The sequence below is a fragment of the Dermacentor variabilis genome, chromosome 5 (assembly GCF_050947875.1).
Source record: "Dermacentor variabilis isolate Ectoservices chromosome 5, ASM5094787v1, whole genome shotgun sequence".
Classification (NCBI taxonomy): domain Eukaryota; kingdom Metazoa; phylum Arthropoda; class Arachnida; order Ixodida; family Ixodidae; genus Dermacentor; species Dermacentor variabilis.
Genome location: NC_134572.1, coordinates 29,306,584 through 29,334,550, shown reverse-complemented (window position 1 = coordinate 29,334,550; position 27,967 = coordinate 29,306,584). Strand labels below are relative to the sequence as shown.

General features: G+C 44.9%; 1 protein-coding gene and 1 long non-coding RNA gene across 2 annotated transcripts in view; one reads left to right on the top strand and one right to left on the bottom strand.

Annotated features, from left to right (window-relative positions):
* Window positions 1-27,967, top strand: part of LOC142581825 (uncharacterized) — a 40,337-nt gene that overhangs the window by 3,041 nt on the left and 9,329 nt on the right. The window lies entirely within an intron of this gene.
* Window positions 11,299-12,767, bottom strand: LOC142581824 (uncharacterized). Its single transcript, XM_075691272.1, has 2 exons — window positions 12,620-12,767; window positions 11,299-11,831 (listed from the first exon to the last, which is right to left on the bottom strand). The coding sequence occupies exons 1-2, from the start codon at window positions 12,661-12,663 to the stop codon at window positions 11,315-11,317; spliced, it is 561 nt and encodes a 186-aa protein (XP_075547387.1). The 5' UTR covers window positions 12,664-12,767; the 3' UTR covers window positions 11,299-11,314.

Sequence of the window (27,967 nt, the reverse complement as noted above, 5' to 3'; positions counted from 1 at the left end):
CTTTTTCATGTGTAAATGTTACGCAAATGGTTTAATGGGAAACAAGGGAGAACGTTAAAGTGGATGACATATAAAGATCCATATGACAGAGAACAAAAGGAAACATACTGGAAGTTGAAAGGGAAGACATGACGCGATAAATCTCCTCGTTTGGTAACTTAATTGTCCCTGTAGGTAATATATTTCTTTAGGCGACGTTATTCTGTTCAGTTATAAATGAGGGGCTGGAGGAGCGGCAGGACCGGAAACGCGTTCGCTGCTTCACCGCTATTGTTCAACACCAGGAAAAAAAAAGAAATTGGCAGTGCCGCTCTAAGGCGAAGCAATAAAAGCGATAGTAAGGTATAGCGTATGGTACAAACAATTGAGAAAGGAGTCAATTTCTCCTTTTCATGCCCTTTCCTGCAGCTCGCGGGCTTCCTCAGAACTGACTGGCCTTATTCAGTGTTTAGTTATTATTCATTAGCACTAGTATTTCTTATTTAGTATATTTCCTTGAGTATCTTGCACATAAATGAATGCATTCAATGTGTCTGTTCAGATATTAGGGCTACTGGCAGCATAGTTCATTTGGAAACACATTAACATCTAGATGACATCACTAGGAAACATAGTTTAGGTGCTCCTAACCATTTAACAATGAGAAACAACGGCTGGAATGAACAGGCTGGAACAGCAAAGCAATGGGTTTTGAAATAAATCATCCACTTGGTGCTGTTCTTGCTCGCAAACGCAGCCATGATGCAGCAAAATTGAGGCCCAACCAGACTAACGACTGTAATTTCCTCCGCGCGAAATAAGTTCTAAACTAGCTATAGAAATGGAAGTGACAAACAGCCCGGGTCCATCGTCATTTTACTCCGCCTTGAAGGACTCGTACTGACGCGAGTGAGAAAAAAAATAATATTTTCTCCCCTGTCCAATTCTCGTCAACCACGCTGTCAGCCTGCACTCAAAGAAAAAAAATAATAATAATAAACAAAATTAAATGATCGCTTTACTAGCTCAGGATGTTACTTTTCTTTTTCAAATTCTGGTTATAAAGTATATAAGCTGGGCGCTTATACCATGGAAAATATGCTGCCGCCCTTTGGGACGCTGAACACTCACATCTAATTAACAACATTTCAAAACGACGTTGCTCGATTATCTCTCCTGACTACTCACGTTACTCCCGCGTAACAGCCCTAAAAGAACGCACCGAGCTGAAGGACCTGTTGTGCCGCCATCGCACCAGTCATCTACTGCTATTTCATAAATTTACTGTAACGCTTCCCATCATAATGACGTCTTTAACAACACGTCAGGAAATTAATATTTCATCGGCGCGATCAAACCTGCAAACTAAAGCTTTGCATGTGTCGCTCACAACATTTCGCTTAGTCTTTCATTCACCGAAAAATATCTGCTTGGAATAAGCTGCCATCAGACATAGTCGGTGAAACCGAGCCTGATAAATTCAGTACCCTTTCGCGCAGCACCTGTAACTCGTAATTCTTTATTTACTTTACATGGTTTTCCACAAGGCTGTGGTCATTTGAATTGTCTGCCAATGCTGCAACTTTGTGATTATTTAACTTGTTCTTGTGGAATTGTCTCATATAGTACCAGTGCAAGAGGGCTTTTCTGGATAAAATCATGAATCGAAATTTGCAAATCTTGTAGTGTCAGGGTGACGGGGCTTAAGTACAAGCCCGCACCCAGAGAATGATTTATGCTATCGACTATGTCAAGAAATTGCATTCCTCCTACTTGAGAACCAAATTATGCAACACTTAACTACAACACAGCAAAGAACATGACGGAAGGATTCAATATCTGCGTGGCTGCAAAAACCTGGCTAATGAATATATGAACGGCCAACCTTGAGGCGATGGCAAGAAATGTCGGCCCGGAATTCTCACGTGCTGTGGAAACGTACCTTAACTTGTCTTTGCATTACATTCCCATATACTTGTGTATGCCGCTCTTCAATGAGGGTCTTTGTCGATAACTTGGGTAACTATGTACTACTGAGAATGTGCCGTTCTATACAATGACGAAAAATATTCCTTAAAGGGGTCGGGACACCAAATTTTGAGGCTATAGAAAGCATGTTGTAGGCTGCTTCCGTATGCAAGGACACCCAGAACGAAGTATCGGACGCTGCAAACGTTTCAAAATAATTTTAATTCAGCTCCAAAAAGTCATTAAACACTCCTTCTCATGGTCGAGACCCATCGCTAGCGCGGCAGTTATGACGTCACAGAGGAGGAACGAAAATATTGACGTCATGGCACACTAGCCCAAAAACGTGACGTATGATGAGCAGCGATGAAATGCCGATTACGGAGCCTGCTGAGCCGAGCGACCGAGCTTAGCCTCCACTATGACCGAGCTACAGGCATACAGAAATCCTTTCTTAATGGAAAAAAGGGGTAAGGCGTGCAGACACGGACACAAGAGGAGAGAAGTGGACAACACGAACGCCGCACGACATAGTCGCATAGTTCGGCAGCTCGGAGCGGTCTTTCGTTCGCTTGGCCTTTCTCACTGTGAGGGCCCATCCACGCTACCGGCACGGAAACTCGCCGCACGCCATTTGCCGTTCGCGGGCCCCCGTGCGACGGCGGTTTTGCTCGCGAACGGCGAGATTTCCTTGCCGTAGAGAGGACGGGCCCGCGGCCCATTTGTGCGGGAGCCGTACGGCGAAGCGGCCAATCAGCGACCGAGGAGTGGTCACTCTGGCACCGACGGCAGCCTCACCGCCTCTGATCGTTCGGCGCCGCCGATATCATCGCAAGGCCTTTCCCGGTGCACTTCAAAGCTAAAGCTTACGGCGCTTCGGAATGAACCACCGACTCTCACAAGCCGCAATATTTTCTTACCGTTGTTGTCGCTCTTCGCAATAAATATAATAATCGCTATGTGCACTTCAAATCGCCAGTTGTTTACCTCTGCTGGGAGAGCATGCGTACGCGCGAGCAGACGACGCAGCATCGTTTTACGTCACTATTTTTTGTGGCCCACGTCACCAAGCCATGTTGCGCTTCCTCCTCTGTGACGTCATAGCATCCCCCGGAGCCCAGAAACCGAAACCGAAATTGCTCGGTATAATAACGCTATTATTAAATTATTTATCGGATATAAATGAATCCCACTGTGTGTATCGTGCTCCCTGAAGCATGACGCAACGTTTGAATCGACAAACGCCTGAACGAAAATTTTGATGTTTCCACCCCTTTAAATTTCTCCGTGGTCAGCGGAACTGAACTCACGTCACAAGGTTTCCTCACCGACCGCAGCCCGATTTATTAGCAGGTTGCGCCACAAATGCACTAGTAAGTGCCGCTCTTCAATGAACATCTCGCGAACGTTGGTCACTGAGTATGTAGCATTCAGTGTGCGGCAAGCCAGGTAACCTTTCTGAGTATTCACAGGTGTCGTGCGTCTAGTCTCGGATGCCAGGCGTGGACTTCTGGCAGTGCCACTAAGTGTCACAGCGCGTCCATAAAGAAGCGCAAGAAAGGAGCCAGGTTGTCGCATGACGCGTTTCTTAGCTTTTGCAACCACCGGTGCGCCATGCACTTAGGAGGCCACGCACGTAGGCTTCGTGGCGGCGGCGCTAGATGTCACCTAGTTCTCTTGGGGAAGCGCAAAAGAGGAATCCTGCTGCAATACACGCTTCATGCATAACTCCTTTGGACGGCGGCAATACGGTGTGCCGCTATATCGAGTCAATGCTAACGCATTACCGTCGACAGCCATCGTGAGATGAGTCATGCCCCAATTTTTCATTAAAACGCTTCTGAATAATTTCTATTACGTTTTTCATGTATGCCATAAATATACAAGCTTATTTCTGTATGAAACAGCAATTTTTACTCAGCTTCATGTTACATGTTGCCGTTATCTTTCTGAAAATTCACTGACGGTTACGTTACTCTTTGATGCGAAATTTGAGCGCAGCTCTATACACGTTTCATCTCCCGATATATTGAGGCATAGCACCGATCACCGCAGTGAGTGGCAGAGCCGCGACGCGCGGCGCTACTTGTAGACCGGTAACACAGTGGCCGCTTCCCGGTAACTGCAGCTTATGCAACCGTAATCTTTACCGGGAAGCGCTTGCAGCGAAAGTTATGCGCGAAGGTAAACTTTCTGGTTCTTTCTTTTTGCGCACAGCATGGACGGACGGACGTACGAACGGACGGATGGATGGATGGATGGATGGATGGATGGATGGATGGATGGATGGATGGATGGATGGATGGATGGATGTTATGAGCGTGCCCTTTGGAACAAGGCGGTGGGTTGTGCCAGGAAGCTCATCATGTTATACTACCTAATGTCCTACCTAGGTTAAAGAAGAAAAAAAAAGGAAAGGAAAAAAAACACGATGTATTCTCATAACCACATTTTCTGATCTCCTATTGTGAACTTTGTTCTTGTACGTCTCCGTTTTTTTTTTGTAGTTTCCCTACTTTGCTTCTACCAATATTCTAATGGCCTCTTACTAATCTCTATTAAGGACATTTTTACTTTCCCCCTGCTCTTGCGGAACCCAAGGGCTTCAAGGAGGCCAGTGGTGCCTGAATCGACCGCTGGGCACTTATCTTCACATTAAAATAAAACGTGCTCCATCGTTTCCCTAGCTTTACGGCAGCAAGCACATGCTTCTTCCTTCTTATATCTCGCTTTATAGGTGCTCGTTCTAAGACATCCTCATCTCACTTCGAAAAGTAATGACCTTCCCTTTGAGTTATAAATTTTTCTTTCCTGATTTCGTTTTTTCCTCTTAAGGAGTTACTCATGGCAGGTTTGTTTTCCTTTGCCGCCACCCATGCGATTATTTCCGATTCTCTGATTTTCCGCTTGACGTTCTTTGTTGCTGTGTTGCTCATCATGAAGGCAGCATACTTGCTGGTAAGCTTCCTAGTTATTTTCCTCCACTGTGAATCAATGTTCTTCCTGTGTAAATACCTCAACACTCTCCCAGCCCATTTACTTCCTTCCATATTCCTCAGTCGTTCTTCATAGTCAATTTTACTGTGAGCTTCCCTCACTTCAAAACTTGTCCAGCCCATATCACTCTGCAAGCTTCATTTGTAGTCTTCCCGTGAGCGCCCAATGCGAGCCCTCCCACTGACCTCTGGTTGCCATCGAGTCCTGACTGTACCCTTTATTTCAAGAAAAAAGTCGGATTTCCAAATGTAAGTCCTGGAACCATTACACCTTTCACGTACCCCGGAGCTCCTCGTACCTATTGTATCCCTGAGTGCTCTGTGTTTCATTATGGTTGCATTTCTTTCCCCCTTCACTGTTATTGTTTTTCCTTTGTTTCCATGTATCAATTACCTTCGTTTATCCATATACAAAGGTATTGTTATTCTTTTATCCAAAGTGTTTCCTGGCCCTGTATTGCCACTGTCTATTCACTGCTTTCATTGAATACCATAACACCTGACTTTTTAATGCTAAATTTCAGGGCTAAATTCTCGCCTTCCTCTCCACAGATATTAGCGAGGCGTCGAAAATTACTTTGCTTGTTAGCTAGCAACACTATATCGTCCGCATAATATAGACCTGGAAGCTGCTGCTCTACTACTGTGCCCGCATATTTTTTTTTTATTGAAGTGAATATTAGGAGAGGTTGGCGCCTTTATGGTGGCACCGGCTACTCCTTGTCACTTGGCAAAGGAAACAAATTCGCGTAAAAAGGGAGAATAGCGACACGAAATATGGAACTCGGTAGAACACTGGATGAACAAAAAATATACAGTCCAACAGTACATGAGTCGCAAAGTTCTGTGCATTAGTTCAGTTCACGTACGCATACATAAAGTCAGATATTTAGAACAGCCATAACACACAACACATGTAATGCACTGCAAGTACAGAACAGAATTATACATATTGCATAAAAGTTGCGATCGCCACATAAACCAATTATGAATCACGAACAACGTTTATGTTACTCATTTAGCGCATTCGGATCATCTGATACCTAATATTTTCCCAAAATGTTGGTCTCCTCTAAAAACTTTTTCAGAGCAAGAAGCGCTCTTTTTTGAAGGCCCGCAGTTGGCCATGGGCCAAGTATTTTTTTTAGAGTACTGTGCCCGCATATATGTTCGAGATATTAAACCCGATATTACTTTCCTCTAGCGCCCTTTTCATTCTTACCATGTACATTGTAAACAGCAGAGGGGATAAATGGCACCCCTGCCTCAGTTCCTTGTTGATATCCAACTTTCTCCTCATCCCTTACCATTCCACGCAAACGATATTTACTACGTAACTATCTCTGAAAAGCTGTAGACAATCGTCGCCTAAACCACCCCCTTCCAGAATGTACCACAATATGTTGCGCTCTACGCTGTCATACGCTCATGTAACGTCTGAAAAGGCCACATCAAAAGCGCCATTTAGGCGTAATATGGCGCTTAAAAGTAGCCTCCTTCGCCTTCCTCCTCATGCTACCACTGCACCCGCCTCCTCTGCTATCCTCCTCGCGCTCTCCTTGCTCTCACCGTCTTTCATCCACCACTGCGCTCCCCGTTAGCCCTTTCATCCTTCGCTGTGCTTATTCGCTCGGTTACGCCGAAATACGATGCCGGGGTACGCTGACGCTCAGAGCAGGAACGGGTGCCTAAGAGCTGTGCTCCAAAACATGCTACATAAAACAAAACTGATGGGTATCTTCACCACATCACAAATCAAGCGCTGCTTTCTCCTACCTTCCCTGCACTGCTCCTAAAAGTCGAGTCTGCAAACCTTACGGGGTGCTGCGGAATTACAAGCCTCACGAGGATGCAAATGCATTCTGATTGAGACCAAGCAAAGGAACGTGTATTACCATGTTTGTGCGCGACCAGCTACTCCGTTCTGCTTTGGCTGTGTTCCGCTACGGAGAGCTGCCGGTGAATAAGGGGCGGGGGAAGAGGGGCAGGGTTTCAAGTTTACGGAGTGGGCGATACACTCACTGGCAGCGGAACGCAGGGTGAGCAGCCGGGTTTTCATCTATCCCGACGATTTGTTATCCCAGACGCAAAACGTCACGCTGGATTTTCAGCTATTTCCTGTATGCGTAGGCTGCTCTTCGGGTCTTGTGTCAACATCATCTACCAGTGGATACCGGGACACTGTGGAATTTCAGGAAATGACAGTGCGGATGACGCTGCCCGGTCGGCTCATGATGGTGCCCAGATTATACCCATACCGCTGTCAAGAACAGACGCAGCCACAAGTCTCCGCTCCCTCGCCCGCGAGCTTACGCAGAATCTGTGGAACACCAGTGATTTCACGAACGCACGTCTCCACAAATTGGATCCACGTCTGCAACTCCGCCTACCACCAGGGTTGCCACGAGCGGAAGCAACACTTCTGTGCCGCCTGTGGCTCGGCGTGGCATTCACGAACTCATATTCATTCCGCATTGGCATGGCCGACAGCCCTACTTGTGACACCTGCGGCTGCGAGGAGACGATTCAACACCTCCTATGTGACTGTCCCCGTTACGCAGTGCGAAGAAAAGTGCTCGTGACCGCTCTCGCAAAACTGGACAATCGCCCCTTTACAGAGGAAAAAGCTCTAGGACATTGGTCCAGACGGGCTTCGGCACTCAAGGCCTTAAGGGCTTTGTTGAAGTTTTTAAGGAACTGCGAATTGTGCGACCGCCTTTGAACGTTGTAGCGCGTAGTTTCGCGTTACTGTGTGAATTTTCTCTTTTTTTTCCATTTTTTTTCCCTCTTCTTCTTTCTCCTTTTATTCCCTTTACCCCTTTCCCCAGCACAGGGTAGCCAGCCGGTACTTACACTGGCTAACCTCCCTGTCTTTCCTCTCCTTTGTCTCCTCTCCTCTCCTGTGTCGCCTGCAGCTGTTTTACATCTTTACGCTACTTTTCAAGAACTTTTTTTTCTACAAGCATTTCTACTACCTGGCCTTTCAGGTCGTCGAAATAAAATTCAGGTGAGGAAACGGGAGACGCCTTTTTAGTGTTGGTTACGTTTGAAACGTATGACAGTGAAAATTTTGATTTCCATGGCTATGTATTTACCTGCAATGTACGCCGAAGGCCATCTCAAAGTATCAAAGCAGTGAAATGGGCTTTTTGGCACATTTTAAGAAGGATAAAAGAACCAGCGGAAACCCACGAGAGACAAGATGGAAGAGACCGCGGGGCAAGCTGGAATTTACTACTGAAAGATTGACACTTGAATGACGAAAATATACCTGCCTGAGGCCACGTGGTGCATGCGGCAGCTGCCATCAGAAGAGGCGAACTTTTTGATCCATCTAACATAAAAAGTTGCAGCAAAAAAAAAAAAAAATCGCCTCTTGATCAGCGAGGCCGAGACACGTGTCGCAAACACGTCTCTCAGAATCTGATCTCAGAATGCCTTCAGAATCTCTCTTTCTTTCCTCGTTTTCACGCGGCATAAGATACTTGCGTTGCCAAACACTGGGGCACACCAGCACTGGCTGTCTCATAGGCGTCAGTGGGTCACGTGGCATGAGCTGCTGGCGCAGTGAACCAGTACCTGTTAACGTGTCTGCGATGAGTTCATTTTGTTTCCTGACTAGACTTGCCGCGTTCAGACTACAGTCGCATCCGCTGTAAGTGGCGTATTTATTGCAATTTGCGCAACTGCTGGAACGAGTTTTTACGCAGCTTACAACCGCCTATGTTCACATTGAGCCTTTCGATAAGATACGTTTTTTACGACTGGCCAATCACCGCTCTGGGACAGCCGCGTTTCGCATTTTTCAACATGGCGCCGATCAGCAAGCGGCTGTTAACGCAGGTCGAGGCTCTTCAAGCCCAAAGTGAGCTTGTCATCGTCTACGCGCTTAACAGACGCAGACGGAGGCGTCGTAGAAGAATGTGGGTTCGTCAAATCTTCCTCGACAGAGCCGTTGACGGAGATTTCCACAATCTTTTCGCGAAGCTGCGGACTGGCGATACGGCGTTGTTCTACAACTTCGTGCGGATGTCACCGCAGCAGTTTGACTTCCTGGAAAGCCTCCTCCGACCGCATATACAAGCTCAAGAGACGCAACTGCGAGAATCCCTGTCATCAGCTGAGCGCTTGGCTATAACGCTGAGGTAAGCATATTATATGGAAATTTCTATCGTGTTCTATGCTTGGAATGGTAGACGCGGGAGCAGGTGGGCTTCTTTAACTGCGGAGCTATGTGGAGTGTTTTGGTGAAATCCGTATTTTGCCGACGGAAACCTGCTGTATAGCTACAGATTTCGTGTGGTAGTCACTGCGATACGCATATCTTAAAGACAGTCGCGCAGCCCCAAGCTCGTGTCGAAAGTGTATTTATAGTATACTAGCACGCAGTACGCCGTTACAATATTCGCGCTGCTTTTCTGCGTTGTCCTAAAGACGTTAAGTGCAGCATTCTGATTTCACAAAGAAAACAAGTCCGCAAATAAACGGTTTTGATAAGGTTGGCAGTCACACAAGTTTTTTTGTTTCAGAAGTTAACGTGGCTGTTTATCATGCCTCCTGTTCACAGCGTAGTCCATGAATACGAACTGTTGCCACTTGATAAAAGCACATTATGCAGAGCAGCTGGGAACTGCTGTTTTGTATTTTTTTTTGCCTAAAGTCACAAGAAGGCGTTAAACAAAAGGCAGTATAGACTTATGTTGTCAATTATATTCCAGGTTCTTGGCAAGCGGAAACAGCTACCAGTCTCTGGCATACAGCTTCAGGGTTGGAAAATCAACGATCTCGCAACTGGTTCCTCAAGTGTGCACTGCCATATGGAAGGTTCTTCAACCAAGGGTCCTGAGACGGCCAGATCATAGGCAACTGAAGGCTATAGCTGATGAGTTTATGTGGAAATGGAACTTCCCAAATTGTGTTGGTGCTATCGACGGGAAGCACATTCACTTGGACGCACCGCCAAACTCTGGTTCTGTGTACTTTAACTATAAACGTAGCTTCAGCATCAACCTCATGGCATCCTGTGATGCAGGCTACAGGTTTACAACTGCTAATATAGGGGCTTTTGGCAGAGAAAGCGACGGTGGTGTTTTCTCAGCGTGCGGGCTTGGAGTCATTGTCGACAATGCACAGGAAACGTTGCCATCCCCTGCAGCCTTGCCCAGTGATGGGCCTGTTCTTCCATTTGTAATGGTAGGAGACGACGCATTTCCTTTAAAAGTGAACTTAATGAAGCCATATCCTGGTGTCCAACCGCCAAACACACCGAAAAGGGTCTACAACTATAGGCTTTCTCGAGCACGGCGATGCATTGAAAATGCATTCGGAATTTTGTGTGCCAGGTGGAGGGTGCTGCGGAAGCGCATGAGTCTGCTACCAGAGAATGCAGCTGCAGTCTCAGCTGCTTGTTGTTGTCTCCACAATTACCTGATGCAGGAGGGGAGGCTGCCAGGTGGCTATTGTCCACCGCAGTTTGGAGACAGTAGCAACAGTGCAGGTGTAGTTATCCCAGGTGAATGGAGGAACAATACAGAGTCCCTGCCACAAATAAATCAGCAAGGCTCTAATGCTTACTCTAAGAGAGCATCTGAAGTGAGAGACTGCTTTGCTGCCTATTTTCATGGTCCGGGTTCTGTGAGCTGGCAGTGGGTTTAAATGAAATCAAATTTAACCAATATCTTTATCTGACCTCCTATTTAAGTTACAGGTGCCTTAACTGTGACTTACTTTTGTAATGACTGGATTCCATAAGTACTGAGATATGACCAGCAATAAATGTTTAGCAAACACCAGCCTTGTGTCGATAATGCTTTATTTCATTCGCAAAGCGCCTCTGCACTGCATGGAGTTTCCATGAAGACCTTGCTCGATATTTTATATATAATAGGAATAAAACAGAGCTAATAAAGCAGGCAAATGATTGTAGAGATGAATACCTACTTGCTGGCTATTTGAATCATATCAGCGTGTACTTGGTGAGCGTAACTGTGTATCGAAGTTCTTTTTGTTCCCGTAAATGTCAATAATCTAACACCACATTTTGCAACATTACACCCTTTTCCAAAAGCACCAGCAATGCTAGAAGCAATCTTCTTTCCCAGTAGGTAACACACACACAGGAGTGTCCATTTAACAAGAATTATCAAAAATAATGCAGAGAAATTTGTTCCACAGGATGTTTATTGCACATTTCACCTTGAAAATTGCAGTGGCCCAGGAAAAACATTACAAGCTTCCACTAAATCTTTTGCAACACACAGAGCAAAGAACTGATATGGATGTCAATGAGTCTGCTTACACCTAGCAGGTCATGAGAAAAATGGCCACAAATATCAGCTGTAATACACGAGGTACGGACCTAGAACGCGTGCTCACGGCTCTGCAGCATGTGGAGGGTATGCTGCCTCAACTAATAGGCTATAAATCTGCAGCTTGATGTGCTCCTTCTTGCGGCCATCTACTTTACCTAAAAGACCTTTCAAGCTCAACAGAAAATGTTCATCCTCATCTACTGATGCTGCAGCTGTCGTCAATTCATTCAGTCGCTGGCGATTGGCGGCAAGTGTCGTGATCATCAAATCATCTAGGTCTTTTTGTTTTCTTTTCGCAGGCTTGTTTGTGTTATTAGGTGGTGCATAACTTTTGTCTGAACACACTGATGATGTCCCTGGTGCGATGGTGACAGGCCGTGAGTCCACCTCGCTGCTTGGGTTCGACGAAGCGTCTGGAGTGGACAAAACTTGAAGCACCTCGTCAGGAACTGATGCATCTTGTGTGCTGTCAATGTAGAATGTGCGGCACAAACCCGCCACCGACGATGCTGAGTCACTGGCTGACTCGACTGAGTGACCTAGAGACAGAGCAGCTGAGGCATCTTGTCTCGCCAGACTGTGGATGGCAGAGGAAAAAAAAAACATTATATGAGACGCTTATATTCATGCATAAGCTGAAGCAATTGTACATTACAAAGAGAACAGCACATGCAAAGTTGTGGGGTACAGGGCTCCTTATACAGCTTCCTGTTAACACTGACAGGTAAATGATGCCTCATTTTACATACTGGGTGTAGCTTCTAAATATTATTCTGATCTTGGTGGCCCTTTGTCACAGCAGAATGGAGCGGAAACACTACCCGAGGACTCTGGAATAATGTAAATTTTCATCAGCAGTACATGTAAATGTGGCAGTGGTTTTTAACGCTTGAATGTAACTATGCATGGGAACTACAATAGAGTAAAATATTAGAAATGCGCAGGAACGGGATACACAGGCATGAATGCTACCTGAATAATTAACAAAGTCCCAACCAATGACACTTTCGTGTTTTGGTAGTTCATTTTACACCCGACGTGCTGGCAGTTGTGCCGCACCCATTGCTCCTACTTAAGAAAGCGTCAAAGTCAACTACTACACACGTATACCGAACGTGCCATGAACAGATCACCTACAAAGCCCCAATTCCACATTTAGACTTCAGAGGATGTCGTTCTGTGGACTAGTAATTATTTTTGTCCTCCTGGGGACCAGTCAGTGTACGCAAAAGTGCAGGTAAACGAGTGTGTTTGCATTTATTTCATCAAAATATGGCCACCGCAGCTGGTACTCAATATATCCCATGCTTATCAACAAAATCCCACGCCTATTAAGTAGCAAAGAAGCTAACAGTTGGCCTTTACCTTCGATGTTGTATAGCGTCTGCCAGGAACATGAGATGGGGCATCAATAGCCATGATTTAGCAACGTCCGCTGCGCCACTGCCAGACTTGGCGTATGTCTTTCGCAGTCGAAGGAACTTCTGTCGAAGACAATTCCAGCGATGCTGCAACTCTGCGACTGCATTGCACATAGGAAAAGAAGGCGTTCACATACTATAAAGGGCACATTACACACTATGAAATACACGTTGGTCTAAAGAAACCTCACTCCTGTCATATTACGCTGATCTCATTTTTGTAGCCGAATATGCCGTTTATCAACATTTGTGCACACAGCCGTGGAAGTGCGCTAGAAAAATTTTTCACGGTGTGCCAGCTTGCGTTCGGCGCGATGGTAGCGACAAGAAGAGTGGGTCACTTAATCGCTGATTACGCGCCACAATGCGATAGCGTAGTCCGTCCGCACAGACACTCATAATATGACCCACAGACACTTCTACGAGTGTTGGTTCGACTCCCGACCGATGGCTGACACAAGCTACAACTCGCATTTCCGTGCTGGGTCTGACGCAGATCCGAACGCAATCAATCCCACACTTGTGCAACAATTTCAGGGCCTGCAATTGTTGCCGCAGAATACGCCGCTTCACCGAGCGTGACGCGACAAAACAACGCCGAGAGCATGTCTACATGCCTCCTTACCATAAAACCATCGTTGTAGGCGTGGCACTTGATACTACGGCGGCGTAAACGCGTCGGACTGCAACAATGCACTGGAACGAAACTTACAGCGCACCGTCGTCAACACTGTCAATGCTCGCCTAGCACCCAAATTGCACTTCTCTTGACACTGAGAAGCGGTTGATTGCTACAAGTTTCGCGCACATGCAAAAATTAAAAACACTTACCGCTTTGTTTCAATGCGCTCGCTATCTCCAACCAGGCGTCGTTTTGCAGTTGCTTGTCACGGTAACTTTTCAGGCGCTGGTCATACAGTATCGGCCTCTGTCGCACTTCTTCAATTAGTAATTCATCGCTGCACAGCGAAGAAGCTTCCGCACTTAGCATCATCACTAGCCACGGGCAGTATACACAACACAAGGAGACCGGAAAACCGCACCGCACTCAGGGACTCCGCGCGCGTTCGGCGCGAACCCGGGAAAACGCGGATGGCGTCGGCAGCAGCAGCAAGGAACAGCGTTGCAACGCCGGATGGCTGGGATGGCGGTCACGCAGAGGCTTCCGAAGCTAGTATCCTCACCAGCCACGAGCACACACAGCACAATAACAGCGTCAAACCGCATAGAGACGCCAAGAACGGTGCTACGTCGGACTGCTGGGATGGCGGGCACCGAATAAAAACGCGGAATCTGGGGAGGCCGGAAGCTCCGTGACCGGAAGATGCAAACCGAAACTGCTTCGTGCATTGGCGGCGTCGTAACAGTTGTATCTGTGCTTGTCGTAAAAGTAGCGGGTACTCCAACATTTGGTTGCGATTGTTGCGTACTTTACGCTCACTGCAACAGTAATGTGAACAAACTAGTTGCGCTTTTTGCGTTTACGCTTACGATCCGTGCGAACGATCTGTACGTAGCGCACGTAGTCTGAACGCGGCATCAGTCTGATCACTTTTTATTAACTAATCCATCACGTGATACCGTTTGCAATCACAGTGATTCTTGCCGCAACAATATAACAATGGCAGTGCCTGCTCACAAAGTTATTCTGCTAGACTTGCTGTTCTCTGGTGTCCAGCAATGATGTAATACGTATGATAGCTATGCCACCTGTATGAACTAGGTTCCAGTTCACCAATAATTTAAAAAAATGCGACAGCTTCGGCCATAGCAAGGCAAAAGTTAACATAGTTGATAACCTTTCCAATGACCATGCAAGTGACAGAACAGACGGTCGGTTTTTGCTGATCCTCTACGGTCAAGTTTCAGTAAATAATTGATTGCCTGCTAAATGGACTTTTAAACGTAATTTAGAGCGTGATGAACAGATAGATAACTAATAGCTAGTGATGAAGTTGACACCGACATTATGAGTTCAGATTAATGTAGGCAAAGAGATTCCGGCCGACGTACGAATGACATTGTTCATTTGTTCTCCTTCACTTTTCCCACAACATTTCTAGACAGAGCTCTTGCATTGCTTTGTGCTCTGTGACTTTGACTTTCCTGAGTGTGTCACAGTGGAAGACGCTGATTCTATGATCGGAACGCAGGCATTGCCGGAAGTTGCTACTTTGACACCACTGTGAGACCGCATAGCGCAGCAAAGCCAGCTATGAAAGTAGTTAGGGAGTATTTGCAGAGCAGCGGACTGCATTCAAGACTTTAAGGAAATCGCTGACTAACGTGTTTACCATACATACGCATCGCTTCTTCCTGTCCTCATCATCCATCTTTCATTATTCCTTTTTGTCCCTTTTCTTTCTTCTCCGATGCAAAGTCACGCACCAGAGCATAGTAGTTCAGGCCTGCCCCTTTGTGCCTGTCCTATAGTTAAGTTGTCCTGGTCCCGCCTTCACACGTTCGCGTAGTCACCAAACGCGTCCATACATAAAGTGAACCCTGACGCTATAATCAAAAGCGCAGCTTGTGGAACACGTCCCCAAAAGCTTAGTGGCCGTTTTCCTTGACTCTCTGCGCTTCGCTTGATCGAAATCAATCACGCAGTTTTTCTTGTTTTGCAGAACGTTAAAAGAAGTGCGAGTGCTAAAAGAAGCAGCGCCTCCTTTCGGGCAGCACACCTGCTCGACGTTAGCTGTTTTTTCTAGTTACATGTGCCTCTTGATGAGAAGGAGAAAGCTTGTTTGATCTGCTGTAACTTTGTTGGGCAAAAGACGTAGGTCGATGACTGAACGAGCTGCCTTGGCGTAAATAAGAAGGTCACGTTAAAGGAAGTGCGCCTTGCGCACGCATAAAGTTGGTGGCAAGCAAAAGCGCCAGAAAAGAGCTCCCGGGATCGACAGCAACTGGAAGCCGACAACTTAACTCGCAACAAATGCCGAATGAAGGTAGAAGATATTCAAGCTGCCGGGCTTGCACTTCGATGTCCTAATCGCATCAGATGAGCTAAATAGAAAAAAAAATATAAGATCAAGTGGTTTTGCTGAGCCAAGCTTTCGCTGTTGGACTTTTTATAGGAGACCTGGATGTAAGAAGTTGTCGAACAGGTGAGATGAAATGAAGCTTCAAGTGGAAATAGGTGTCCTTGAATTGCGCAAGGGAAAGTCGTAAATTATCAAACTGCATAGAGCTGATGATTCAGCCGTAGTTCATCATAAAGGTCACTCTTCTCTTTACAAGAGTAGCAGGGAAGAATCAAGAATTAAAACAAATTTGATTGGTTTCCATCCGCTATATACCTGGCCTTCGTGGATAGTGTAGGACAATTCGAACGCGGCGATGGCAGTCAATAACCTCCTTCAGATTTGGCTGATACCTTAAACTGAACTCTCATTTTCGTACAACCACACGACGCATTCATTCCAGCAAAAACCCCACGTGGACGAGAAACAACGAGCTCTCTATCGTGCCTCCGTGAACGAGGTATCTTAATTATATCCCATAATATTAGTAATCATATCATAAGCACTAATGTGTATATGCTAGGTTTCCGACTTGAAGAAATGAGTGCTACGAAGACGCGGACTAAAAGAGAAACATGTACGACGGACAAAAGCCTTATCCGTCGTACATGTTGCTCCTTTAGTGCGCGTCTTCGTAGCGCTCATTTCTTGAAGTATGCAAAACCAAATCGCCCACATCAAGCTTCTGCTGCTAGATTTCCGTTTTTGCTTCTGTCTTTGTATCTTTTTTTTTCATTTCCAGTGGTGCAGTTCGGGTCGGGAAAGCACAGAAACGACATTAGTGCTGACAACAAATACAATGTCAGCGTTTCCGTCGTCATTTTCACTCAGTGTCGCGCTTTAAAGGAAGTTAGGCACGCACATCGGGAGGGAGGCTGGAGGTAGAAATGGGGTCTCAGAGTTTTGCTTCAATTCTGTCAACCTCTATGTATCAGCTTAATTTCGCAGGCCGAATGAATAGAGGTGCACTTTTGTCCTCTCAATGCAAATAGACAAGCTCTAATCACTTGGAACAGCCAAACCAATTGTGGTGGGGCAATGTTACGTATGCATGCTTGGTGACTCAAACACCGAGAGTGCTACTTTGAAGCCCAATTCGTTTCGCTAAAAGATCTCGGGAGCCACAAGCTCATACCTGGAGCCACCAACTCGACTGAAAACATTTACAGCCAAAAAAAAAAATATACCTGGCGGATCTTTAAGAACGAATAAAGAGGGGTGGTCAGGTACCCCATGCAGTGCAAAAAGACGCACAATGCGCATGGACATGCGATATAGTGTAGGGCGTCATCGAATAATACGAGAACCATGAAATTGATGCAAGCGTAGTAGCTGGGAAAGAGATCAGCAAGCAAGGTTTATAGAGGCCATAATTTTTGTTCCATTGTAAGACTTCTGTTTCCCCTTCTCTGGCTGCAAAGTGACCTTCCCTTGACTGAGACTCCGCACTTCGACACATTTTCAGAGCTTATGGAGCTTATGTCAAAACCTGACTGGTGTGAATTACCATTTCTAATCCTACTCCCACAGCCCATACAGTGCATTGAAGGTGCTACTAGGCAGCCGTGTCACCCCAGATGGGCGACCGTCTAAGCCTCTATTTGAAGCGAAGGGGGGGGGGGGGGCGGAATGGCATAAGTGACTGGAGATCAATACCGACGCTGTTGTAGCGTCGAATACGTTGCGAAATAAGAGCGTTACGCAACTGGGACGATCACGCAATATTGCGCTTAGGGATCTTGGCTGATGGCCGGACATGTGCCGTTACTGCGACTCATAAATGACGGGGGAAAGAAACGAAACAGAAAAACAAACGATGGAATACGAAGGCGCTAGACCGTGGGCGTCAGAGGTTCGCGAGCATTGCAATATTATAAAGGGTTATTCTTGCTCGGACCAGCGATTCGGCTGTGCTGTCTTCTCCAGGGAACGACGAAGATTTCGATAATACTGATTACCCTGAAAGATCGGGCTTTGCGATCAGTCTTTTTCAACCTGTTCTTTTTCTTCATGTTCCCTTGACCATCCCGCGTTCCCCAGGATGCGTCGCATAACAAAAGTGCAAAGCTGAAGTAATGGTTACTAGCGTAACTACAGTGAACCGGAAATAAAAAGAAAATAAAGGAATGAAATTTCTGAATAATTTATTCTATAAAATGGCGAAAATATTCAGCATAGCTACCGGTGGTTTGATTGGTGGCGTTACTTTCATGGTTCCTGCTCTAAGGTACCCTAATAATAGGATAGGAAAAAGAAAGAACAGTATAAAACCAGTGTATGGCTTTGCATTAAGGAAAACAGCTATTGCTGGGCAAATGATACTCATTCGATCTCCTACATTTAGCTGCGCATTTCCATGTCCGGGTAGTTGAGTGGTTATATAACTGGATGCATTAGGCTTCACGATGGTCGTCACTTTTGAAATGAAGATCATGAGGCAAAGGACTCGAGGTCATCTGCCGTGATCGCCTAAGCTTTGAAATTGTGTGTGAAAGAGCTATCCAGCAGCAGAAAGAAAAGCGGTTATAGCATTCGCTTAGCTCGCCCTTCAATGTCATTGTCAGTCAGAGCCCCATTGTGACTGTAGCATAGTCATTAGCAATTCTAAGCAGTTCCTGTTATGTGAACTGCAGCGCTCGGACTCATACTCCAATGCGTATAGCCAGCAGCATAATAATGTTTCAAAGGTAATTGATTCGCGGGTGGAAATAAAAAAAAAGCGGTCAGGGCAACTAAAGTACAAGTGCCACAAACAGGAAGAACCACCGTGCTCGTCGTTTCGTCATGCTGGTTCTTTGTTGAACTCGTTTTTTTTTAAAGACGAACTGGTCAATAGTTGTTCCATTTCGGCACGGAAAAGATACTTATGAGGCGTAAACATCTTACCAACAATAGAGACTTTAAATTAAGCTAAATCAGAAAGCCCTTAAACAATAAAAAGGACACTTCCTCTTTCCAAATAAACATTACCAAACCGATAAGCCAGTCGCATGGGGAAGTCGATTAGAGAACGGACAAAAGATCTTGATATAATAGCTTAATTCCCACAACGTGAGAATACTTATCCTGAAGCTGATGTAATACTTCAATAACAATAACGTAATAATATTTCTAACAATTTTCTCACACAACACCATACATTGCAAAGCCACACATTCCCGCCGCCACTCCCAAATTTAAGCAAAAATCAGTCTGTCGAATGGCGGCAGTTACAGACCAGATCCTATCCGAGTCCAGCTATCATGCACCTAATACACCCAGATTTATACACGCCTGACAAGTGCAGACATTACGACTCTAGAGCCACCCTGGAGCATATCCTATGGGAATGTACGGCTATAGTGCACAATAACGGTTATGCAGCCTCAAACAGCGACAGCCTCCGCGCGCTAGGTGTCTTCGTTGCTCAACTCGGATTTGCAGCACCAGCTCTGGGCCGTCCAGCGAGCCGACGAATCCGCGAAGGGCCAACAACCGTTGGCCGAAACCTAGGCGGCGTCCAGGCCCCCCCCCCTAAATCGCAGGCCACTCAATAAAGTTATTTGAGTGAGTGAATGAATGAATGAATGAATGAATGAATGAATGAATGAATGAATCCGAGCTTATGACAAATTCAGGAAAGCAAACAAGACGGATGGTTACGAAGCATTAGTAACGTCCGATGAAAAGCACTGAATTGCATACACTGAATACTTCTTGGCTCTCGCTAGGAATCATTCTAAGGCAAGCAATTCTTGAAGACCAATAAGTATGCTAGTTTGCAACCATGCTTACAAGCAAACATCATAATTGTTACAGGCGTTTTAAAGAAGTGTCATTTAAGACTCTCAAATCAAATGACTTCATATATTGTTTTCAGGCGTTACACGTTGCCCCCTGTGCATTTGCAACTATTGCTTTGGCCCTATTTCGCTGCCCACCAGAAAAAGAATGACAAATGAAGCATATACAGTGCTAAAAAGCGGGCACGGGCTGTGGTACCGGGGCTTAGCGGAGAGGCGAGAACTAGGAATCGGATTCCTTATTAATAAGGATATAGCTGGTAACATACAGGAATTCTATAGCATTAACGCGATGGTGGCCGGTCTTGTTGCGTAAGTTAATAAGAGCTACAAATTGAAGGTCGTACAGGTCTGCGCGCCTACATGCAGTCATGATGACCAGGAAGTCGAAAGCTTCTATGAAGACGTGGAATCAGTGACGGGTAAAGCCAAAACAAACTACACTATACTGATGGGCGACTTCAATGCTAGGGTAGGCAAGAATCAGGCTGGAGACAAGTCAGTGGAGTAATATGGCATAGGTTTTAGGAAGAGCAGGGGAGAGTTATTAGTAGAGTTAGCAGAACAGAATAATTAGCAGATAATGAATACCTTCTTCCGCAATCGGGATAACCGAAAGTGGACGTGGAGGAGCCCGAATGGCGAGACTAGAAATGAAATAGACTTCATACTCTGCGCTAACCCTGGCATCATACAAGATGCGGACGTGCTCGGCAAGGTGTGCTGTAGTGATCATAGGATGTTAAGGTCTCGAATTAACCTAGACTTCAAAGGGGAACGGTAGCAACTGGTAATAAGAAGTCGATCAATGAGTTAGTGGTAAGAGGCAAAATAGAGGAGTTCCGGATCAAGCTACAGAACAGGTATTCGGCTTTAACTCAGGAAGAAGACCTTAGTGTTGAAACAATGAACGACAATCTTATGGGCTTCATTAAGGAGTGTGTAATAGAAGTGGGTGGTAACCTCGTTAGATAGGATACCGGTAGGCTATCGCAGGAGACGAAAGATCTGATTAAGAAAAGCCACTGTATGACAGCCTCTAACCCTACAGCTAGAATACAACTGGCAGAACTTTCCAAGTTAATCAACAAGCGTAAGATAGCTGACATAAGGAAGTATAATATGGATAGAATTGAGCATGCTCTCAGGAACGGAGGAAGCCTAAAAGCAGTGAAGTCGAAACTAGGAATAGGCAAGAATCAGATGCATGCGTTAAAAGACAAAGCCGGCAATATCATTACTAATATAGATAAGATAGAGGAAGTGGCTGAGGAGTTCTTTAGAAATTTATACAGTACCAGTGGAACCCACGATGATAATGGAAGAAGGCAGAGTCTAGAGGAATTTGACATCCCCCAAGTAACGTCGAAAAAGTAAAGAAAGCGTCGGGATCTATGCAAAGGGGGAAGGCAGCTGGGGAGGATCAGGGGAGGTGGGCAGATTGTTTTAGAAAAATTGGCCACCCTGTATACGCAATGCCTCATTACCTCAAGCTTACCCGAATTTTTGAAGAACGCCAACATAATCTTCATCTATAAGAAAGGGGACACCAAGGACCTGAAAAAGTATAGACCGTTCATCTTACTGCCCGTTGCCTAAGAAGTATTTACTAAGGTAATCGCAAATAGAATCAGGAACACCTTAGACTTCTGTCAACCAAGAGACCAACCAGGCAGGATTTCTTAAAGGCTACTGAACAATAGACCATATTCACACTATGAATCAGGTGATATAGAAATGTCCGGAATATAAGCAACCCTCTTATATAGCTTTCATTAGTTACGAGAAATCGTTTAAGTCGAAACCTCAGCAGTCATGCAGAAATTACGCAATAAGGGTGTAGACGAGCCATATGTAAAAATAATGAAAGATATCTATAGCGGCTGCACAGCAACCATTGTCCTGCATAAAGAAAGCAACAAAATCCAAATAAAGAAGGGCGTTAGGCAGGGAGATACGATCTCTCCAATGTTATTCACTGCGTGTCTACAGGAGGTATTGAGAGACCTGGATTGGGAAGAATTGGGGATAAGTGTTAACGGAGAATACCTTAATAACTTGCGATTCGCTGATATATTGCCTTGCTTAGTAACTCAGGAGACCAATTGTAATGCATGTTCACTGACCTGGACAGGCAAAGCAGACGGGTAGGCCTAAATAATAATCTGCAGAAAACTCAAGTAACGTTTAACAGTCTCGGAAGAGAACAGCAGTTTACGATAGGTAGCGAGGCACTGGAAGTGGTAAGGGAACGCATCTACTTAAGGCAGGTACTGACCGTGGATCCGGATCACGAGGTTGAAATAATGAGAAGAATAAGAATGGGTTGGGGTGCGTTTGGCAGGCATTCTGAGATCATTAACGGAAAGTTGCCATTATCCCTAGAGAGGAAATTATATAACAGCTGTGTCATACCAGTACTCACATAAGGGGCAGAAACCTGGAGGCTTACGGAAAGGGTTCTACTTAAATTGAGGTCCACACAACGAGCTATAGAAAGAAGAATGATGGGCGTAACTTAAGTGATAAGAAGAGAGCCGATTGGGTGAGGGAACAAACACGCGGTAATGACATCGTAGTTGAAATCGAGAAAAAGAAATGGTGCATGGGCAGTGCATGTAATGAGAAGGGAAGATAGCCGATGGTCATTAAGAGTTACGGACTGGATTCCAAGAGAAAGGATGCGTAGCACGGGCGGCAGAGAGTTAGGTGTGGATGGATTAGATTGAGAAGTTTGCAGGGGCGGCTGCGGCTGCGGCTGCTGCTCTTTCACAACCAACTTTACTGAGCACAAATTTTTTATAGCCGCGCACTAGAACGAGTAGATGCATGTAAGCTGTCGTAAAATATGCACGACGTTTTCACTGCCCTAGATGCAGCCGGTATTTAAAGGCTGTATTACGACTTCACGCGAGATGGATTGTGGATAACCATGCACTCTCCTTGTGAACACTATCGATCAAGGAAGGCTGCTTAGTTAGCGCACGAAGTGCTCTTATGCCACACATATCGCAAGAGTTACAACTTCAGAATTATGGCAGCGGCCCATTAAAACCTCCTCTCCCGCCATGTTTTCTCGTTCCAGTTCTTCCTGTGTTGCATTACCGAAGAAAGGCAAAGTGGCTTTCATCGCATGGAGCGGCGAGGCGGGCCTAATGGAATAAGTGCGTCGATGCACTGGGCCCTCAACACTCCTAAGCCAAACAGAAAACTGATTCATACCGGCTGCGGCCGGTCGAGCGATGCATTTGCTGACAGTATGAACGCGATCACCTTTTTGTATACAGCGTCTACCAGCCATGTTGGGTCCTTGCGCGATTTTCGTGACGCTGTTCACGTAAAATCAAAATCGTGAAGCCTCGTCCTAGCTATATTCGCATCTACAGTGCGCACAAACAGCGTCGTATCAGTAGCTGTCCCACTGTGACAATTTCGTTTCTGACTTTCGAGAAGACTTTTTCTTGCATTTAGCAAACGCAAATATCCAAGTACGTGTATATAGTACAAGAGATATTTCTGCAGATGCCGGGCCCGTTGCTGGTGTTACCTTGTGAGCTGTTACTGAGAAATTTCTTTCAAGAGACATCGCTGTATTCAGTTGTGCTCGGTTTCGCAGCAAACACAATTCAGTTTTCTCTTTTCAGATGAAGTGCGCAACGTTAGCTTGTTGACCTGTCTTTGCGGAAGCTCTCGAGTATAGCGCGAGCACGTAATAGACGATGAAGAAATGCGGTGTGTATGCCCGTTTCATGTTAACGCATTCTGTCTTTATGTTGAATTCTCGCCTCTATGAGGCTCCATTTCAGCCGAAAGGCCCGGTGCGTGATATCAGGACTGGTTTATTCGGATATGTAAGAAAGTTCTACTTCAAAACATTGTGCAGACCTAGTGGAAGCAGCAGACGTTCATGGTACATTAACGAGTGACTTCCTGTCACTAGTTGCTGGGCAATATTTTTTTCAGTTTTATTTTAACGGTCTCAAAACGTAAATCGCCATTTAGGAGCAGCAATTTCCATATCGAAGGAGAATGTCTGCTATTTTCTGCACAATTGTCATCCCTCGGAAACCATAGTCATTATTTTTTCTTTCTAAAGAGCTTTTGTGCCGTGTTCAAGGCTAAAAACAGCCGATGGCTTCGCGGTGCCCAATTCAAAAGTAAAGGTTTTACCTGTGCATATTTCTGCCAGTACTTCAGAAGAAAAGTTGGATGTGGTATTATTCGCAGATAATTCATCATCACTATGCCAAGCTTACTTGAGTAAAAGAGAGGACATATAACGGACCTTTGCAAAATGAATGTCCGTTTCGCTTGCAATGTCTAAGAAAAATAAATAATCGAGCGTTAATTCCTCTTTAATGATGCACAATGTAGAACCAGGGTTATAGTAGATTACACGCAATCATCTGCGTGCAATATTCTTGACAGACGATTATAACGTACTTCTTTGAAGTTCACAAAAGTCCACAGATGATAAAAATATTGCATAGATTTTTGGAACTCCGCGGGAAAAAATACACAGTGATAGCTTTTATGCATCGTGTTGACATAGCCATGAATTTTAAACATTGTTCCTATTGCCATTTGCTAAACTTCACCGCAATGCTCCTCAATAGGCAAGATTTTCAAAAATGGTATTTCGAAAGACAACCCCAACTTCAACAATGTGCAGCTAGCAACATTAAGAGGCTCCGCCCTTTTATTTACATGCGTATTTACCGCACTTCTACGTAACTTTCTTGCTGCATTACAATAGAGGATTAATCCTGACCAGAACATTGCTTGAACGCGAAAAAGGCGTAAGGTGCTGCAAATACGCATGTTAGTAAAACAGCGTACCATCTCAATGTTGCTAAATGAAAGTTGTTGAAATTCGGGTTGCCTTCATAAATAAATTTTTGTTTGAAAATGTTTTGCATTGAGTAACGTTGGTGCACTGCACTGAAGTTTGACAGATAGCCGTAGGGGGCAAGGTCCAAGATTCCTGGAAATGAACAATGACAACGCGGTTTGTTCAGACATAGCACAATAAAGTCCTGAAGACATAGTCTGACTCGTTGCAATGCGCTTCATCTCATGGAATATTTCTTTATATTACAGCAGTTGACTGCCGCTTTGGATTGAAATATATGCGTTGGTACTCGTGTTCTTCCTCGGAAGTGCTCGTGTTTTCACTCGTGGGATGATGCTTGGTGTTTACTCTAACAATGGAAGAGCGTCTTTCTTTCTACTGTCTTCACCCGTTGCTGGTCGCGTAACTCTGGCGCCACGTTAGTTACGGCGTCATTTATGTAATAAATGAGGGGCTGGTGGCTATAAGTGGCGCCAGCTAATGCTCTATTCTGACACGATAGTTTGGCTCAAAACGATAATCGTAACAGAAGAAACAGTCAGAAAAGAAAGAAAAAGAAAACGCAGTAACGTAACTTCTAAAGTTTGAAGTACACAAAACATAAATGTTCGCAACATATTAGCGTTCTTAGTCACGTGGAACCGCCATCCTGCTTGAGTGGAAATTATAATTCGAGCACTCACAAATACAGGCACGGGAGCCGCGGAAACCCAAATGCACAGCAAAACAGGGAAACAAAAATCTGTCCAATACCAGGAGAACAATTTTTTTTCCATTCTTTTTGTTGATGGTAGCGCTTTTCTCGAGCAAAAAGCTGCTGCGTCTTTACTGAGTGAAATGAAATGCAACGTTGAGAGGCACTAGATACTCTCGGCATATGCAAGCGCCCAGTTCACTCACGGAGCTGCTGATTTAGACTTTGCAGTGCTGCTCGCCGCAACGAGTACGTAGTTTAGGTTCAGAACGTCGCTGAGGTTTATGAGTGAAATCGCTGCTAAGCATCGCGATTATGACCTTTGTGCTCCAACGACGATGCCGCTGACACGAATTTAGAGAAGGGTTTTTGATTATTGCTAAGGTGAGCTGTCTACAGAAATTCTTGATCATATTGAATATGTTAGAAAGAACGTGACGATGAACATTACGCTGCAAACCGTGAGTGCTGGTCATTTATTTAAGTGAAACTGTTGGTAGCACTGGAAACGTATGTTTACCGCTTATCCACTATACGCACAAGCAAAATGCTTGCAGAGGTATGTCAAGACACTCTGCCGCCGCATTGAAAGTTCTGCATCAAGGTTAACGAAGCCTGGAGCAATGAAACAAGCATTAGTAGTTTGCGCCCAAATAGTGTCACTTTTCCCTTTTTGCTGATTAATATATTTTCTGCGGCCCTTTTGTTCTTAACCTTGCAAGGCAACATTCGGAGGTCTGTCCAACATTTATTGTGCATGTAACAATGGATGAAAACTACAAATTGTAGATTTTTATCGGCTTGCGGCATGGAAGCAAAGAAGTCGAGTGTACTCCCCATTGCAGCGTTCCTACCTTACTTAGATTGATTATCAGTCTTTTAATAATTAATTTATTTTACTACTACAATATATTCCTAGGTGTACTTCTTGCTTTGTAACACAGATACATAGAACTATCGAGATAATTTTGCCTCAATCTCTGTACAGCAACCATGTAAAATACAGCAGAACATATGTATTCCCTCTTGGCAAATGAAAGTCCTAAAAAAATCGAAGGTATTTTGGAGGCGTATGGAAAAAGGCAGTACTGCTCTCCTAACCTTTTAAGACCTCCATTATTAGTACACAATGGTCTATCCCGGCTCTCTACAAGCCCTTACGAAGGTGCTGCGCAAGCTCGCCAAAACATTTGATTCATAGAAAGCAATGCAGGAAGTTGATCTAATCGTCTGCCCGCTGACATCCCCGTTGCGTAACTGACGGATTCTCTAATCACAATTCTTGTTTACTGTTGTGAAAAGTTATATTGTGTGCTCTAAAGCCATCGAGTTTGGCCGCAGAATTCATTTTGTCGACCCGAAAGACAAACAGTCTAAGCCACTCTCTTCATCGTTGTGTCGCTGCCTCCTTTCTGCAGTTAATCTTATATTTTTATTGTTGCTCGTTTCTTTATTTTTACATCGCTTTCCTAAAAAAAAAAACTTATAATGAAAAACCAAAGTTACACACAGTTGCTTTGTATTCATGCACAAAACACATAAAAAGTATGTGTCATGGAGAGCTGTGCGGTGTACTGGGATTATTTGAAGCGAAACAAGCTTTTCAAGACATAGGCTCAGAGGTCAATAGTCGTTCTTCAGTTGCAATGTAGCCGTAGCATATATAAATCTGCGGAAGCAGACATTAACCTACCCTTGTTGATCAGAAACTGTGTGCAAATTTTCATTGGTCTACTTTTTTTTGTAAAGAAATATACAACCTAGAAGGGGGCGTAAACGACGTACGGCGCGATTCAAAACTACTTTCTTCACCAGTTGAAGAAAGTTGTTTCGACAGTAAGACGAAACACATCATTCAACCATAAGGCGTACACGGTCTTATAATATGCGAGGAGCACAATTAGAACTTTCACTTCTTTCATTATTGTTTGTTGTAAATGGTACGGCGAATTACCCACCACGGTGGTAGCATTCTGTTGAGAATCAAAGGAAAAGAGTTGATATGCTTAAAGTGCGCACGCGTCTAAGAACTCCACGTGCTTAAAGATTAATCCTTAGGTCTATTCCCTATGCCATCCATAGGTGACGATAATGCATGACGCAGTGCGTTACCTTGACCCGTCGGGGCTCTCGGAGAGACAATAGGAAATTTCTACAAAGACGGATGGACTAACGGCAATCCCACCACCTCGGGCTTCCTGACCCGCCACTACTTTGGTTCTACCTCTACGACCCTCTACCTTTCTTCCTCCTATACTATCTCTCTTTTAACCCCATCTCCTCCACCCAGCTGGCACTGAGCCGTGCTCCCGCATGGGTTGCAGAAAATAGTGCTAGCCTTTCCTCCTTCCCCACAAGAACCACTTCTCTCTGTTATAAGCCGCGATGAAACTATGATGGTTTGTTGCAAATACGTGGTAGGACAACACCTTGAAAGAAAAGCTGGTTAGACGCTTTTACACTGACTGGATGGCACTCAGTTTTCAGAACTTTTTCATAAGCGCCTTGATGAAGCGTCCAAGGAATGTTCTGAATTCCCTGCGCATATAGTTCACTCCATGTTTGCAAATATGTGACCACTCCCTAAAAAAATGCCTCCAGCCCGCCATAAACAAACAGCAAACGAACAAACAGAAATAAACCGATAAATAAATAAATAAATAAATAAATAAATAAATAAATTCGACAAACACACTTAAGACTGCTTGCCTGTGGGAATGCGAAAGCATTATAATCCCTTTGGTGAAATGTATCTTGCAGCGCGTTCCTTGTTCATACGAGCTCTCGCCTACGATCTAACTGCGCCTCGGTAAGGACAAATCAAAACACGCCAAGCGTCTCAACGCGCTCTTGCCCTCTACGATTTCATAAATCGAAGGACCGCTCAGTGGCATTCAGTTGGACATCAGTGATTTTATTGAAGCGAAAGCTTTACTACGCC